This window comes from Schistocerca nitens, chromosome 2, assembly GCF_023898315.1.
Source record: "Schistocerca nitens isolate TAMUIC-IGC-003100 chromosome 2, iqSchNite1.1, whole genome shotgun sequence".
Classification (NCBI taxonomy): domain Eukaryota; kingdom Metazoa; phylum Arthropoda; class Insecta; order Orthoptera; family Acrididae; genus Schistocerca; species Schistocerca nitens.
Genome location: NC_064615.1, coordinates 288,597,166 through 288,615,323, shown reverse-complemented (window position 1 = coordinate 288,615,323; position 18,158 = coordinate 288,597,166). Strand labels below are relative to the sequence as shown.

The window sequence follows — 18,158 nt, the reverse complement described above, 5'->3', positions numbered from 1 at the left end:
CTCATCGATCTGGAGGCCTAAGGATTTTTGAGTTTCTGCCCTATTTATTATTTTCTTACCATGTGATACAGTTATCATTAGCGTAGTATTTCTCAAGTCATTCGAGAGCTACGCTTATAATTTCATAACATTGTCACCCACAAAACTACAGGTGATGAGACTATTTTGTCCTCGTGGTAAGTATTCTGCTAGTAAGCATACGCATGCCAAATTTGGTTGAAACTGCTTCAATGATCCTGAGCAATCGACCAAGTAGACAGAAGAAACTTAATAACTGTGTACCCCAGTGTTCAGTTTTGGCACCAGTTCTGTTCAACTTACATATATCTGATCTCCCTGAAACAGAGTCTCGCTAGCGGGATGAAAGCAGAGCTCACCATCTGCAGCATCGTCGACAGGACTGACTGCGGACCTTTGGTACAGAGCCGAGTGGAGGGTCTGAATCAGAGGCTGAGACGGTTCTGCGACCGTGTGGGCTGCAGATTCCTCGACTTGCGCCATAGGGTGGTGGGGTTTCGGGTTCCGCTGGATAGGTCAGGAGTCCACTACACGCAACAAGCGGCTACACGGGTAGCAGGGGTTGTGTGGCGTGGGCTGGGCGGTTTTTTAGGTTAGATGGCCTTGGGCAAGTACAGAAAGGGCAACAGCCTCAACGGGTGCGGGGCAAAGTCAGGACATGCGGGGACCAAGCAGCAATCGGTATTGTAATTGTCAACTGTCGAAGCTGCGTTGGTAAAGTACCGGAACTTCAAGCGCTGATAGAAAGCACCGAAGCTGAAATCGTTATAGGTACAGAAAGCTGGCTGAAGCCAGAGATAAATTCGGCCGAAATTTTTACTAAGGTACAGACGGTGTTTAGAAAAGGTAGATTGCATGCAACCGGTGGTGGAGTGTTCGTCGCTGTTAGTAGTAGTTTATCCTGTAGTGAAGTAGAAGTGGATAGTTCCTGTGAATTATTATGGGTGGAGGTTACACTCAACAACCGAGCTAGGTTAATAATTGGCTACTTTTACTGACCTCCCGACTCAGCAGCATTAGTGGCAGAACAACTGAGAGAAAATTTGGAATACATTTCACATAAATTTTCTCAGCATGTTATAGTCTTAGGTGGAGATTTCAATTTACCAGATATAGACTGGGACACTCAGATGTTTAGGACGGGTGGTAGGGACAGAGCATCGAGTGACATTATACTGAGTACACAATCCGAAAATTACCTCGAGCAATTAAACAGAGAACCGACTCGTGGAGATAACATCTTGGACCTACTGATAACAAACAGACCCGAACTTTTCGACTCTGTATGTGCAGAACAGGGAATCAGTGATCATAAGGCCGTTGCAGCATCCCGGAATATGGAAGTTAACAGGAATATAAAAAAAGGAAGGAAGGTTTATCTGTTTAGCAAGAGTAATAGAAGGCAGATCTCAGACTACCTAACAGATCAAAACGAAAATTTCTGTTCCGACACGGACGATGTTGAGTGTTTATGGAAAAAGTTCAAGGCAATCGTAAAATGCGTTTTAGACAGGTACGTTCCGAGTAAAACTGTGAGGGACGGGAAAAACCTACCGTGGTACAACAACAAAGTTAGGAAACTACTGCGAAAGCAAAGAGAGCTTCACTCCAAGTTTAAACGCAGCCAAAACCTCTCAGACAAACAGAAGCTAAACGATGTCAAAGTTAGCGTAAGGAGGGCTATGCGTGAAGCGTTCAGTGAATTCGAAAGTAAAATTCTATGTACCGACTTGACAGAAAATCCTAGGAAGTTCTGGCCTTACGTTAAATCAGTAAGTGGCTCGAAACAGCATATCCAGACACTCCGGGATGATGAGGGCATTGAAACAGAGGATGACACGCGTAAAGCTGAAATACTAAACACCTTTTTCCAAAGCTGTTTCACAGAGGAAGACCGCACTGCAGTTCCTTCTCTAAATCCTCGCACAAACGAAAAAATGGCTGACATCGAAATAAGTGTCCAAGGAATAGAAAAGCAACTGCAATCACTCAACAGAGGAAAGTCCACTGGACCTGACGGTATACCAATTCGATTCTACACAGAGTACGCGAAAGAACTTGCCCCCCTTCTAACAGCCGTGTACCGCAAGTCTCTAGAGGAACGGAGGGTTCCAAATGATTGGAAAAGAGCACAGGTAGTCCCAGTCTTCAAGAAGGGTCGTCGAGCAGATGCGCAAAACTATAGACCTATATCTCTGACGTAGATCTGTTGTAGAATTTTAGAACATGTTTTTTGCTCGAGTATCATGTCGTTTTTGGAAACCCAGAATCTACTATGTAGGAATCAACATGGATTCCGGAAACAGCGATCGTGTGAGACCCAGCTCGCTTTATTTGTTCATGAGACCCAGAAAATATTAGATACAGGCTCCCAGGTAGATGCTATTTTTCTTGACTTCCGGAAGGCGTTCGATACAGTTCCGCACTGTCGCCTGATAAACAAAGTAAGAGCCTGCGGAATATCAGACCAGCTGTGTGGCTGGATTGAAGAGTTTTTAGCAAACAGAACACAGCATGTTGTTATCAATGGAGAGACGTCTACAGACGTTAAAGTAACCTCTGGCGTGCCACAGGGGAGTGTTATGGGACCATTGCTTTTCACAATATATATAAATGACCTAGTAGATAGTGTCGGAAGTTCCATGCGGCTTTTCGCGGATGATGCTGTAGTATACAGAGAAGTTGCAGCATTAGAAAATTGTAGTGAAATGCAGGAAGATCTGCAGCGGATAGGCACTTGGTGCAGGGAGTGGCAACTGTCCCTTAACATAGACAAATGTAATGTATTGCGAATACACAGAAAGAAGGATCCTTTATTGTATGATTATATGATAGCGGAACAAACACTGGTAGCAGTTACTTCTGTAAAATATCTGGGAGTATGCGTGCGGAACGATTTGAAGTGGAATGATCATATAAAATTAATTGTTGGTAAGGCGGGTACCAGGTTGAGATTCATTGGGAGAGTGCTTAGAAAATGTAGTCCATCAACAAAGGAGGTGGCTTACAAAACACTCGTTCGACCTATACTTGAGTATTGCTCATCAGTGTGGGATCCGTACCAGATCGGGTTGACGGAGGAGGTAGAGAAGATCCAAAGAAGAGCGGCGCGTTTCGTCACAGGGTTATTTGGTAACCGTGATAGCGTTACGGAGATGTTTAATAAACTCAAGTGGCAGACTCTGCAAGAGAGGCGCTCTGCATCGCGGTGTAGCTTGCTCGCCAGGTTTCGAGAGGGTGCGTTTCTGGATGAGGTATCGAATATATTGTTTCCCCCTACTTATACCTCCAGAGGAGATCACGAATGTAAAATTAGAGAGATTAGAGCGCGCACGGAGGCTTTCAGACAGTCGTTCTTCCTGCGAACCATACGCGACTGGAACAGGAAAGGGAGGTAATGACAGTGGCACGTAAAGTGCCCTCCGCCACACGCCGTTGGGTGGCTTGCGGAGTATAAATGTAGATGTAGATGTAGAAGTACACTTATGCAGGCATTCAGACTATCTGGCCTGAAGTGGGGGAAGAGATACTCTTTGCAGATTTAATTTCAATGCATTAATACCTTAAAAAGTGGAAATTAACACCAAATCCAAAGAAGGTCGAACGAGTTTACCTGCTTTCATCTTAAAATGACCAATGCAAAGCTAAGTGCCACCTTTATGGTCAAGTTCGTCACCATTCCAAAATATTTAGCAGTAAGTCTTAATAGAACATTGTCCTGGAAGAAACATTTAGAAAACACAGCAGCAAATCTGAGACCGCGCAATAGCACTGTACAGAAGCCTAGCGATTCCTCATGGGGCGCAAGAGGAACACAATAATGTTCCTCCTTAGAACTCGTCTACTCTGCTGCCGAATACTGTGCCCCAGAGCGTCTTAATAGTTCAAAAATGAGAGAAATCGATGTTCAGCTAAATGCAGAATGAGGACAATAGCAGGTTGCATCAGATCTACTTCTCTTCATTGGTTACCGCCTCTAAGCCATGTTGCGCTACCAGGCCTCTTAAGCAGTATGAAAATTTGATTAAAATTCCCCAGCTCACTGACACCTCTGATGTGCCTACACTTGTGATGAGCTAGGAAATCTATCATATTGGTAGAATCACTGCAGGCAGTGGATTTCACCACTAGCAGGAAGCAGCCATAAATTTGGAATAGCACTTCCCATGTATGTTAGCCCAGTACTTAGCCATATCTGTAACTTTTCCTGTAGGAGTGATCGGTTTCCTGACCGATTAAAGTACTCGGTAGTGAAGCCACTTTATAAAAAGGGAGACAGGGATAATGTTGATAATTATAGACCTATTTCTATGCCATCGGTGTTTGCTAAAGTTATCGAGAAGGTTGTATATACAAGGTTACTGCAGCATTTAAATTCACATAATTTGCTGTCAAATGTACAATTTGGTTTTAGAAATGGCTTAACAACAGAAAATGCTATAGTCTCTTTTCTCTGTGAGGTTTTGGACGGATTAAATAAAAGGTTGCGAACGTTAGGTGTTTTCTTTGATTTAACTAAGGCTTTTGACTGTGTTGACCACAAAATATTACTGCAGAAGTTGGAACATTATGGAGTAAGGGGAGTAGCTTACAATTGGTTCGCCTCTTACTTTAAGAACAGAAAGCAGAAAGTAATTCTCCGCAATGTTGAGAGTGGTAATGATGTTCAGTCCCAATGGGGCACTGTTAAATGGGGCGTTCCTCAAGGATCGGTGCTGGGGCCACTGCTGTTTCTTATTTATATAAATGATATGCCTTCCAGTATTACAGGGGATTCAAAAATATTTCTGTTTGCTGATGACACCAGCTTGGTAGTGAAGGATCGTGTGTGTAATATTGAAATATTATCAAATAATGTAGTTCATGAAATAAGTTCGTGGCTTGTGGAAAATAATTTGATGCTAAATCAAAGTAAGACTCAGTTTTTACAGTTTCTAACTCACAAAATGGCTAAGCAGGGATGGCTAGAGGACAAATGTAAGGATGTAGAGGCTTGTCTCACTAGGGATAAGATAGATACTGCCTACAGGAAAATTAAAGAGACCTTTGGAGGGAAGAGAACCACTTGTATGAATATCAAGAACTCAGATGGCAACCCAGTTCTAAGCAAAGAAGGGAAGGCAGAAAGGTGGAAGGAGTATATAGAGGGTTTATACAAGGGCGATGTACTTGAGGACAATATTATGGAAATGGAAGAGGATGTAGATGAAGACGGAATGGGAGATAAGATACTGCGTGAAGAGTTTGACAGAGCACTGAAAGACCTGAGTCGAAACAAGGCCCTGGGAGTAGACAACATTCCATTAGAACTACTGATGGCCTTGGGAGAGCCAGTCATGACAAAACTCTACCATCTGGTGAGCAAGATGTATGAGACAGGCGAAATACCCACAGACTTCAAGAAGAATATAATAATTCCAATCCAAAAGAAAGCAGGTGTCGACAGATGTGAAAATTACCGACTATCAGTTTAATAAGTCACAGCTGCAAAATACTAACGCGAATTCTTTACAGACGAATGGAAAAACTGGTAGAAGCGGACCTCGGGGAAGATCAGTTTGAATTCCGTAGAAATGTTGGAACACGTGAGGCAATACTAACCTTACGACTTATCTTAGAAGAAAGTTTATGAAAAGACAAACCTACGTTTCTAGCATTTGTAGACTTAGAGAAAGCTTTTGACAACGTTAACTGGAATACTCTCTTTCAAGTTCTGAAGGTGGCAGGGGTAAAATACAGGGAGCAAAAGGCTATTTACAATTTGTACAGAAACCAGATGGCAGTTATAAGAGTCGAGGGGCATGAAAGGGAAGCAGTGGTTGGGAAAGGAGTGAGACAGGGTTGTAGCCTCTCCCCGATGTTATTCAATCCGTATATTGAGCAAGCAGTAATGGAAACAAAAGAAAAATTCGGAGTAGGTATTAATATTCATGGAGAAGAAGTAAAAACTTTGAGGTTCGCTGATGACATTGTAATTCTGTCAGAGGCAGCAAAGGACTTGGAAGAGCAGCTGAACGGAATGGACAGTGTCTTGAAAGGAGGATATAAGATGAACATCAACAAAAGCAAAACGAGTATAATGGAATGTAGTCGAATTAAATCGGGTGATGCTGAGGAGATTAGATTAGGAAATGAGACACTTAAAGTAGTAAAGGAGTTTTGCTATTTAGGGAGCAAAATAAGTGATGATGGTCGAAGTAGAGAGGATATAAAATGTAGACTGGCAATGGCAAGGAAATCGTTTCTGAAGAAGAGAAATTTGTTAACATCGAGTATAGATTTAAGTGTCAGGAAGTCGTTTCTGAAAGTATTTGTATGGAGTGTAGCCATGTATGGAAGTGAAACATGGACAATAACCAGTTTGGACAAGAAGAGAATAGAAGCTTTTGAAATGTGGTGCTACAGAAGAATGCTGAAGATAAGGTGGGCAGATCACGTAACTAATGTGGAGGTACTGAATAGGATTGGGGAGAAGAGAAGTTTGTGGCACAACTTGACTAGAAGAAGGGATCGGTTGGTAGGACATGTTTTGAGGCATCAAGGGATCACAAATTTAGCATTGGAGGGCAGCGTGGAGGGTAAAAATCGTAGAGGGAGACCAAGAGATCAATACACTAAGCAGATTCAGAAGGATGTAGGTTGCAGTAGGTACTGAGAGATGAAGAAGCTTGCACAGGATAGAGTAGCATGGAGAGCTGCATCAAACCAGTCTCAGGACTGAAGACCACAACAACAACAAACAACTCACAATTCAACAAGAAATGATATTTTAATCAGACAGAATGGGCATGTTATAAGCGAGACAGAACAGTTCAAGTTCCTAGGCGTACGAATAGATAGTAAGCTGTTGTGGAAAGCCCATGTTCAGGATCTTGTTCAGAAACTAAATGTCGCTTTATTTACCATTAGAACAGTATCCGAAATAAGTGACATTTCAACACGAAAAGTAGTCTACTTCGCATATTTTCATACGCTTATGTCATATGGTATTATTTTTTGGGGTAATTCTGATTCAAAAAGGGTATTTTTGGCTCAAAAACGGGCTGTTCGAGCTATGTGTGGTTTAAGTTCGAAAACCTCTTGTCGACCCCTATTCAATAGTCTGGGAATTTTGACATTGCTCTCACAGTATATATTTTCTTTAATGTCGTTTGTTGTTAGCAATATTAGCTTATTCCCAAGAGTGAGCAGCTTTCACTCAGTTAATACTAGGCATAAATCAAATCTGCGTGTGGAATGCACTTCCTTGACTCTTGTGCAGAAAGGAGTGCAGTATTCTGCTGCATCCATTTTCAATAAGCTACCACAACAACTCAAAAATCTTAGCAGTAGCCCAAACGCTTTTAAGTCTATTCTGTCGAGGAGCTCCTGGAAGAGCTAAAAAATTAAGCAAATTCTAGTGTTACATTCTTGATTTTCTTTATTTAAACTAACGACGTGTCGCCTGAATATGTTTCTTATATTTCATTTTATTTGTTTCTACAATCTACAACTGAATATGTTTCTTATATTTCATGTTATCTGTTTGTACAATCGTGTTATAATTTCATGTATTGACTCGTTCCATGACCATGGAGACTTCTCCTTAATGTGGTCCCACGGAACAATAAATAAATAAATAAATAAATTAGGAATATCAGGCCCTCATGAGATCTGGTACAAGGCCAGCCAGCATACAATCACCGTGACGAGCTTGAAAAGACAGTGGCAAAAGAACTTGAATTTTATTACGAATTAAAATTTGTTTGATATGTATATTAGTTTGAGCATTCGAGGTCGGCATTTGATACCGTGCTTGATTGCCTGGGTAACGTAAACTAGCGCCAACGTAGTTATGATAAGAGACAAGTATTTACTTTTTGCGAATGTTTGAGATTAAAGCAAAATGTACCACTACACGCAAAGTAACTTGGTACTTAACGTGAGAGAGAAATAGGTTTACAATCTTCGATCCCAACAACTCCCGTTCCAAGCCCCAAATTACGTTGTGGGTTCAGTACTGAGGGCTTCTAGTACTTTTTTTAGAATTAAGAAACAGGAAAACAGTTACAAAGCATCTTCCTACTCTCCCTCTCCACCCCCACCCCATCCATACAACACACACACACACACATACACACGCAGTTACAATCATTTTTGCGTACATAGATACTGACGTTCGCAGTCGATCAAACAGCGCAGAGTTATGCACTTAAAATGCGAAAATGTGCGTGAAACTTGATACGCTGTTCCCTAGTATGCGTCTGCGCAATTTCTATGAATGCATAGGGCTCTAAAACAGTTCATAAACCGATTTACTAACAAAGCTTCTGGCTGATCACGTATACACTCCAATATCTATTCTAGTAAGGCGGTTCTAGCTATCGGATTTCAGTCTCCACATTTGATCTTCAGTCCCAGGTAGACACTCTACCGTTGCTTTTTAAAATATTTGTTAATACAGAGTAATCGTTGGTTGATGGCTCTAAACTGGCTGTACCGTAGCACTTAAACTTAGGTTTAAAGTAGGACTGGCGTTGTTAACCTCATCATATACTACTGTATTTTGAACGTACTTTAAAAGTAAATTTGAGTGCTATAGTACAACTAGTTTAATCTTCAGAGCTGTCAGCCAACTTTAAACACGGTTTTTAATTACAATTGAAAGTAAACAGCCCTCGGTCACTATTTTTAACGAATTAACTGGGTTTCAACACTGCTAGAAGTGTCTTCTTCAGAATTTAAATCAAAGAATGGTCTATAACATGGTCACAGAATTATGACTAAAAACGTATGATACAGAGTATAAGTACAGAATCATTGTGAAAGACTGCCAGTACTTATGTCATTTATAAAATAATAAATATGCCAAAAGGGCATTAGTCACAAAGATATTTAAGATAAAGGAAACTGTGATGGCGAGCCACTAAGGGCTTTTCGTTACTTGCGTGGTGCAGGCTTAGTCCGTTTTGCAACCTGCACCACTCAAGTAACGAGCAGCCCTTAGTGGCTCGCCATCACAGTTTCCTTTATCTTAAATACCTTTGTGACTAATTCGCTTTTGGCATATTTATTATTTTATAAATGACAGTACTTCCAGTCTTTCACGATGGTTCCGTGTTTATACTCTGTATCATACGTTTGTAGTCATAATTCTGACCATGTTACAGACCATTCTTTGATTTAAATTCTGAGGAAGACACTCCTAGCAGTGTTGAAACCCGGTTAATTCGTTAAAAATAGTGACCATCACAGTTTCCTTTATCTTAAATACCTTTGTGACTAATGCGCTTTTGGCATATTTATCATTTTATAAATGACAGTACTTCCAGTCTTTCACGATGGTTCCGTGTTTATACTCTGTATCATACGTTTGTAGTCATAATTCTGACCATGTTACAGACCATTCTTTGATTTAAATTCTGAGGAAGACACTCCTAGCAGTGTTGAAACCCGGTTAATTCGTTAAAAATAGTGACCGAGGGCTGTTTTCTTTCGATTGTAACTATTCACGGTCTCTGAACGTGCAGCCATGTACAAAATGTTACGGTGTTTAATGCTGTCAGTCAAGTTTTTGCTGTATATTCTGACGATGCTCTTGTTCGTTTGAAGAGTGAAACAAGCAAATAAAAAATACGAAGTGCGACTTGCGGCTGTTTTGAAGAATTCAGTTTTAATCGTCGCTTCCCCTGCAGACAATGCCTGCTCTTGCGACACTTTATCTTTATTAGACGTAAATGTTAAAAATGGTGATATGTATGACGGGTTACAAGACTCGAAACGATCTGGAACAATCCAGTTTTCTGCATACTTTGTTACTTTGTAGTACGCTATACACACGCTGCTCAATTTCGCGTACACAACGAATGACAAGTGACATAGGTATCAGTTATTTTCTACACAGGAGTATGATAGCCCCTGTACGCATTTAGGAACTTTGCTAGCCATTCGATGTCTGCAAAACGCTAGAGTACGAGTAAACGTCCACCAGTGATCACTTCACATTTTTTAGCTGAGTCAATGAACCGGTTACGCACGCGTTAATTGGCCAAGGTAAAACTTTTAAACATCTCCTCTTCTACAAACTCCTTCTCCCTTTGTTACAAATTCTTGAAGTCTATAAGAAAACAGTACAGTCTGTTTAATGAAAAGATCAGAAAGCACTGTTAACTTCATAGTGCAGATGAAACCACACAGTTGACACCTTCGTGATGGGGTGAGGGGGTGGGGGGAATCTCCGAAAATTGATATTTCATTGGTCTAAGAATGTTGATTCAAACACGAAATTCCAATCATTTTCCGAAATTCGGTTTTTTCTCCCGCAAGATGCGACGCCCGTAATAGTGACGAATATAAGCCTGTTACATGTCTGCGGTGTATCGGCCAGTCTGAAATCGAGGTGAAAAGTAAGCTTACGTGTCAAGTAGGGAAATTCGGGTTGGCACGGGTTAAGGTTGGCAGCTGGTCGAGACAAATGTCGTGCGCTGCCTGTGACGTCACAGGTGAGTGTCAACACGAGCAGCCAGTCGGGGCCGGTGACCGAGCAGCGGTGTAACGCGCAGAGGAAGGGACGGCTCCCTGTCCGCGCCGTCGCAGTGGGTAGCGCCTGAAGAGCCGGCGATGGCCGGACTGCAACAGGCGCCGGAGCAGCAGCAGCAGCAGCAGCCGCGGCTGCACGTGGAGGGTTGTGTGGAGCTGGTGGCGCGGGCCGTGAAGGTGCGCTCGCCTGGGGGCTCCCGGAAGGCTACGGCCACTGCGACGACGACCACCATCGAAATAGAAGTGGGTGTGGAGGCGCAGGAGGAAGCGTGGGCGGCGTCCGACCCGGCGGAGGCTCCGCTGCAGGAGGCGGCGCCGGTGCAGAAGCAAGTCGCCCAGCCCAGAACCGTTAACTGGGAGATTGCGGACGGGCGGCGAGCCCATCTCGAGACGGAGCCGGCCAAGAGCAATCTGGCCAGGACGAACACTCTGCAGGGAGTCGCGGAGCGCATGCTTGAGCGCGTCACCACAGAGGCGCACCAGCTGCTCAGGCTGCAGGTACGGTCGCTGCCCTACACACGCATCGTCCGACCGATAAATTGCACATGTGTAAGAGTTTTGACCGACCGACCCGCTGACGAATATTCCTTGTCGGGATATCGGAGCATGTAGCACCACCCGACAGCCGACTTCCCCCCCCCCTCCCCGCCCCCCCAATCACGACCACCGCCACTCCTCCAAACAGAGCCTTGTGTAGCGGTGTCGTGCCAACCGCTCGACTGAAGTTTTGTCACTGCGCTTGGAATTAAATGCTGCTCTAGTCTCTCTCGTCCCTGCATTTTTAGTTATGAATGGTTTGATGGTCAGCACCTCCGAAATGAATGATTCATATACTCTTAGGTAATTACGAAAACAATCGGCTCCCAGCTCTTTAAAAACATGACATGGCTAAATTTCTTTCCTTTCATTTTCCTCTACTTTGCCCACAGCTTTCTCTTAGTTCTTTTTGGTCTTGTTACCTCTAAAACAGCCAAAGCAAAACCCCGTTTTTGTTTCTGTGTAGAACCATGTGGGATCTCATAGAATATAAAATCGGTGAACTTAAACAACAGCGTGGCGCAGTAATCGCCGTGTGCTGTCGATCGGGACAAGTGTAGGCTGCCACGAAATTGGTCGGTCGGTTGGTTGGTCAGTCGATCAATAAATTGGTGCGTGTGTAGGGGCCTCAACAGCTCCTGTGATCCGGGTTCCCAGCGGGTCTTTAAATGCTGTCATTTCCCGGTTTTCCATTTAAACGCTTTTATTGTACCTCTGCAGTTTATGTGGGCATCTACAAACATATCAACGGAGCAAGAAAAACATAATAGTGCATAAGCAAGGGCAACAAACTTAGTCTATTAAAATTCACACCCTCAATGGATTCGGAGTCATACAACGGCATGCAGACATTTTAAAAATGTCCTACGACCGTCCCGCTTTTGCTCCGCTTTAAATAAATAACGGTCAACGGAGGCGTCCGATCCCACCCGTTGGCTTTGACCCGTAACGTAAGGGTGTTGTGTGTGACGTCACGACGGCGCGGAGTTAGTCTGTCGTGTTTGTAGATGTTTTATTGCGGTCGCTGATGTCTTCTGGTGGTGTTTATGGTTCGCGTGTTATGTGGTGTATTGGATTCATTTTTGTATCGTTGCTTCAAGTGTTCAGTTGTCGAGTGTGACTGTTAAACAGAAATTCTTCTACAGAAATTGGTTTCAGTGTGTTAAGAATTAAGTTTCTGTTGTGTTTAAGTTATTGTGGTGGTGTTTTCTGTATGTTGCGTGGTAAGTACTTTGTGTCTTTTGATAGGTATGGATATGACTGATAAATACTATAGTGCTCGTTTGCGGGCTGAAATGGGGGATGATACATTGTCCCTCATTAAATTCTTGCAGTTATTCGGGTTGCTGCCAGAGATAGTGAAATGCAGCGTGTTTCGGCAGAACATGGGTTGGCCAGAGTTCCAGCATCTCGGACCAGAGACTGCTACATGTGACAGTGCCGAAGGGACAACCTCTGGCGCTCCATAAGGCGTGGTACCTGGTGTGAGAGTGAGTTTCGATCTATTATTTTTGATGTAGATCCTCCATTAGTTTTTGGGCACATGAGACTGGTGGGAGCGAGAGGATGGTTTTTGACTGGTTTTCATTTTGTAGGGAAGTTTGTTCTGAATATATTAAGTATAGGGTAACTTGGGTGGGCCTGGAGTCGTGGTGGAGGTCGTCGAGTCGCAGTTTGGGAAGTAGTAGTATGGGAAGGTTAAGTCTCCGGTCGGTTTACGGGTGTGTGTGTGTGTGTGTGTGTGTGTGTGTGTGTGTGTGTGTGTGTGTGTGTGTGTGTGTGTGTGTGTGTGTGTGTGTGTGTGTGTGTGTGTGTGGGGGGGGGGTTGTTGTTTCTTGGGGTGGTTATTCATAGGGCGTTTTTAGGGTTTTGGAGGGGCGTACGAAGAGGGATTTGGTGGGATTGTGTACATAGAGGAGGGGGTACAATAGTTTCCGATGCTCTTTCATCTAATAGGGAGTTGGGCCAGAGGGGTTATGATTATTTAGTAGTTAACCATAGTTTAGAATTCAAGAATTATGAGACTGGAGCATGCACAAATACAATAGAGGCGTTTTGGGGGGCGGTTAAGTCAGTTATTTGGAGGGGGGAGAGGCGCTCTTCTAACCTTAATTCTCATTTAGATGAGTATTGTTGGCGGAAGAGCGCCTCTGGGAACTACTGCATTTTTCGGGTTTTTTTTAAGGGCTATTCGTAAAATATATAGGGCAAGGTGGTTGATTAAGGATGTGTTATGAGGGTGGGGGGCTGCGGCTCGGGCTTTGGGGGAGGGTTGTTCGTAATGTTTGTGGATGTAGGTGGGTGGAGGGGGGGTGGTTGTTTTATGACTATGTTGTGGAGGATCTGTTTTGTTGCAGTTGTTTTTGAGTTGTAGTGTTTCATATTTTGGTTTTTATTTGTTGGATCTTTGATTTTTGGGGGAGGGTGAAGGTTGGGTGGGGGGTGGGGGGTTGGGAGTAAGTTTTTTTTTTTTGGGGGGGGGTATTTGTGTTGTTTTGTTGGCGGTATTTACTGCATGTGTTGGTGGTTGATGTTTTGGTACTGAAACTTGGGGAAGTACTCGATTTAAATATTTGTGGTGTCGTTAGTTGTTTTTGAGCTATATAGGTCGTGGTAAGTGCCAGATTCCACAGGATCGTCGTAGCTTTGTGTGTTTTAGTATCGTGAGCTGTTGTTGACCCATATAGGTCAAGAGAAGTGTTAGACTTTTGTTTAGGTGTTGGTTTTGTGGTGGTTGTGTAACAATTTTTGGAGTTTTAGGGTTGTATATTGTGGTATCGACAATTGCGGTTGAGCTAATAGGTGCAGAGAGGTGACCGATTAGTGACTATATTGTGAGTGTAGTAGAATTTGGGAATTGTGTTGTCGATTTATGTCGTCGTTTTGTGTGGTTTGGGATGGTGGTATGTGTTTATATGTGCCTATATTTTGTCCCCACCCAAAAACCCCCGAATTTCCCACGTTGATCCCGTCAGTTTGATTATATTTTTGGAGGAAGATGTGTGTGTGGGTTTCTTATTTTCGTTTTTGTTATGTTTACGTAATGACGTCATAGGCACCTTATTGGAGAAGTTGTGAATGGTCGTTTACACCATACTGGTGACGTCATTGGTCAAAGCAGACGGGTGGAATCGGACAATTCTGTAATACCAGTTACTGCTCATACGGCCGGTAAAACATATGCTACAAAATTACGGAATAAGAGTGCAAAATGCATAAGAAAATCACACTTGCGAGAAGTTGATCCGGAAGAAAGTACGTTGCCTTCCTTTACAATGCTGTTGTAACAGACAGAATAGCCTGTAATTCTTGTCAAGCTAATATGAGTCCTATAGAGCACGGACAACAAAAAGGAGAAAATACACTCACAAAACGAAACCATTTAAGCAATGAGAAAGGTGCAAAATCAGATGTGGTGGGTCTGAGTCTTTTATGGGGGCTAGCAGGTAGGTGTTCCTCCATAAGATTCAGGTCGCACGCAATCACAAACGAGAATTGTAAATCCTCATCTAGTGCACATCTGCGAAAATACAATCATAACGTCTGCGGCACGGGTAATCTTTGAAGGTACTGCATACTAGGTAATCTACACATAAATAACACAAATATACCTACCATGTTATTCGCATTATTAACAGCAGATGACTGCTGTAAGTACTCTCGCTGCTGTGGCGTGCTCTGCTCTCGTGCAATTAAAATTCGTGGCACCTATAGCGCACGTATTCGTAGCTATGAATTGTTTACAGTACCTACGGTGACACTGTGCTGCAAGGATGTTGTTCTCAACCTGTTTGTGGCGTAATGACATCTAATCTTGTGACAATGTAAATGTTGACAGCACATTTGTTCTAGACAGTTCTTCTGTAATGTTTTCCTTAGTGGGTTTTATATTTGTAGATTGTTTGATAATGGCACCTAAGCCAAAATTACAGTAGGATAATTAAATTGCAGCCAAAAGTGGAAAGTCATTTATAGATCCTATAGGTATTCCTGAAATGACATTTGCGACACAGACTGCAATTTTTCCACTAATGACCAACTCGAACCGTTTTCGTTTCTATGCTGTAGTTGATGAGCGTAGGGATAAACCCCCAAGCATCGCAGACACCAGCAAACATACTACTTGAAAGCAGTCACGCTTACAGCAGGTGCTAAAAAATGTAGAAGTAGCCGAAACTAGAACACAATCCGGAGCGGCAGAAATAACAGCCATTGCTACTTTAATCGTCAGACAAGTAAGCTGCTTGTACTACTGGTTTCACTATGGCTGATGCTACAACAGTAAGTTACATAGCACCCCCTCCACCACTTAGATTCTTCATAGCTGATGTAAAACATAGATATGCAATATGCACCAAACTACTGGCGGAAGATTTGTAGTTGGTTGGTTGCAACAACCGTGCGTTAAATATGGAATGATCGTACAGATTGTGCTGCGTTAGTTTATAATCACAGCAAAGATAGAGTTGTTACTGTGAAACTAAGTTTAGTTGTTAATTATCTAATAAAACGAATATAAATGACTAACTTTCAAAAGATTGATGTGATCTTGTAATGAGACAGATTGACACATTGGCTCCACATACAAAGTATGAAACAGGGTTTCTGCTTACGGATACCAGATATTGTCTTTTACTCTTGACATGTGACTTCATACTTTTTCCACAAGGAGGAAAAGGAACGTCGACAATATTTAAAATTTCTATACTTTTGGCAATGTAGATTTCGTGACACTCAAATTTGTAACGTAGCCAAAGGTCTAAGTTAGAATGCAAAGTTAGTATGAATTGGCGAAAAAGAAATCTCAAGTCATGTCGTAACTATAATTATTTTACATGGGATTTCATGGCCGGACTTAATTTCAATATAATTCTTCTGGGCCTGTTAGCCCTTTAAGATGTGAAAAAACTACCTTCATTAGTTACTTGGAATAGCAGCCAAAACGTTTGCAGTATTCAGTACTCGCTGTTATTACACACAAAGCAGTTGTTTTATTGAATTTAAAAAATTTAAGGCACACGTTTTATGCAAGTCGGATATAGATTTGCTTTTTACGAAACGGTGTAGTTACAGCGACATTGCGCAGTTCTTGGTAAAACTGAAGCACTGATACAGCGTCTCTTAATATTGGAGTAGAAACTTCGCTAACGGTTAAACACTTACAAGCTTCCTGTCATGTACGTCGACGGAGCGTTGCATGAGAACCTGCCTTGCCGTTGTTCACACGCACAGCAGCTTACTCTGATAGACTTGCCTTTAAATTTCAGCACATTTCAAAGATAGTTTTGTTAATACTTTCACTGACAACATTGACAATCTTATCACTGCACTACTCTTTTCAAGAGGTTAAGAATGCTGTTAATGTGCAGTGCTGCTTTAATATCTCAGCTCTTAGAAGACTGTTCACAATATAAGAAAATATTCGAAGCGTTGCTCGAGGCCTAGATTAGATTGCATGGTAACCTTTTGGTTGTCCAGGGCGAGGATAACGATTATGACTAAGAAATAATAAAGTTTTTATCTAGCAGCGGAAGTAAACAGCTGCTGATTATAAAGTCTGTTTCGTTGGTTATTTCCACCTTTAATTGAAAAGCAACCTAGTTTCGTTCATTAACTGCTGTTTAATTAGTAAAATGAAAGGTTAAATTACTCGCTTTAATTAATGATTTATTGTAGACATAATCTCTTTTACTTCGCAAAGAGGAGAAACGTTAAATTTATTTATAACAACTTGGATGACAAAGGGGCACAGTGGCAATTCTTTTAAACATGTTCAACGAACATGATTTTCAAAGTGAGATAAAAAACGTTAGATATTTGTACTGGACTCTATTGTAGCATACAAAATACACCTACAAATCCAATGGATAGTTCAGCGATTAAGACAATTTCACAAATAATAAATGCATTTAAATGCTCCTTTCACCGTTGTTCCAAAAGATTTCTTCCATATAGCAATGTGTGCAGCTGGATGCAGGATTACAAACCCATTAGTCTGAGATGTAGTACCGAATGAGTCCTAGAATTTTGAATATTTTCGTTTGTTTCATCTCTAGCAATGACTTGTTAATGTTAAAAGGCAAGCTGCTCGCTGGGTCGGACACCGTCAAACTCAGTCGTCTATAAAAAGCCAATTCCGGTCAGTGAAGGTGAAGGCTTACCATCCCCAAACGTAGCTACAGGACTGATGTTGAAAACTTTAGTTTAGAGGGTAGCCTTACCGTAATAACAACTTAGCCAAGATGCTGAGCGCAGCATCACCGTAAAATTTGCGAATACACTCTTTTTGCGAGAACCCATCTCTAAAAATTTGGTGGTAGAGTGAAATTTGAATTTTAAGGGCTTTAGTATAGCGCTGGTGTTCCTGAATTGATTAGTAACTTGCCATGATCTTAAAACTGTTTTTCAGCCGATTTTACAACGTGAATGCTGCTTCTGTAACTAATAGCCACGAACAGCAATGAAACTAGCTAGTACTACTGTGTACTCTTTTAAAATAAGCCTAGTGTAAAAGATGTTCTTTAAATTTATCAAGGCTTTGGTTCCCACCCTCTTGCTTTCCTCGGAGTGCGTCCTTCATTGGGCCAGGTGGGGGATGAGGAAGAACGGTACAACGAACTCTTGTGATATCCTCTAGGGTGTGCAGACTGGAGGCCTTGGGTTTTCATGGAGAAGTTGGTTTGCATTTTTATTTAGGAGAATGTCATACGGGTATCACAGCATTGTCTTAGGACATATTCTCAAAAAGTTCTTAAATCCCTTTTTTGTAAGTATTACTCTAGTGCTGTAAATATATTAAATTTTTCATTCACGTTTGGGTTCTACTGACCCTCAAAACAAGATGATTTGATGATTTTTCTTAATTTGATAATGTTTCTTTTAGTCTGTCATTGGAGTCATATTGCTTTCATTCTCTAGAAGAATGTCCTTTCCTCAAAGTGGCTTATGTTTTTATTTCTTCTTTTTTCTGGATAACTATCTACTCTTTAGCTTCCTGCCTGAAAATGTTTGTTGTTGTTTTCACTTCTAGTGCAATTCATTTTCTCCGTTTTACGTTCAGACAGTTTCAAAGAATTTCTTAACTT

General features: G+C 41.9%; 1 protein-coding gene across 1 annotated transcript in view; it reads left to right on the top strand.

The window, feature by feature from the left end:
* The first annotated feature begins 10,617 nt into the window (after positions 1–10,617).
* LOC126234990 (uncharacterized) overlaps positions 10,618–18,158 on the top strand; it is a 71,641-nt gene continuing 64,100 nt past the window's right edge. Inside the window, exon 1 of the mRNA XM_049943726.1 lies at positions 10,618–11,034. Coding sequence (XP_049799683.1) covers positions 10,618–11,034 — 417 coding nt within the window. The remainder of the gene's footprint in view (positions 11,035–18,158) is intronic.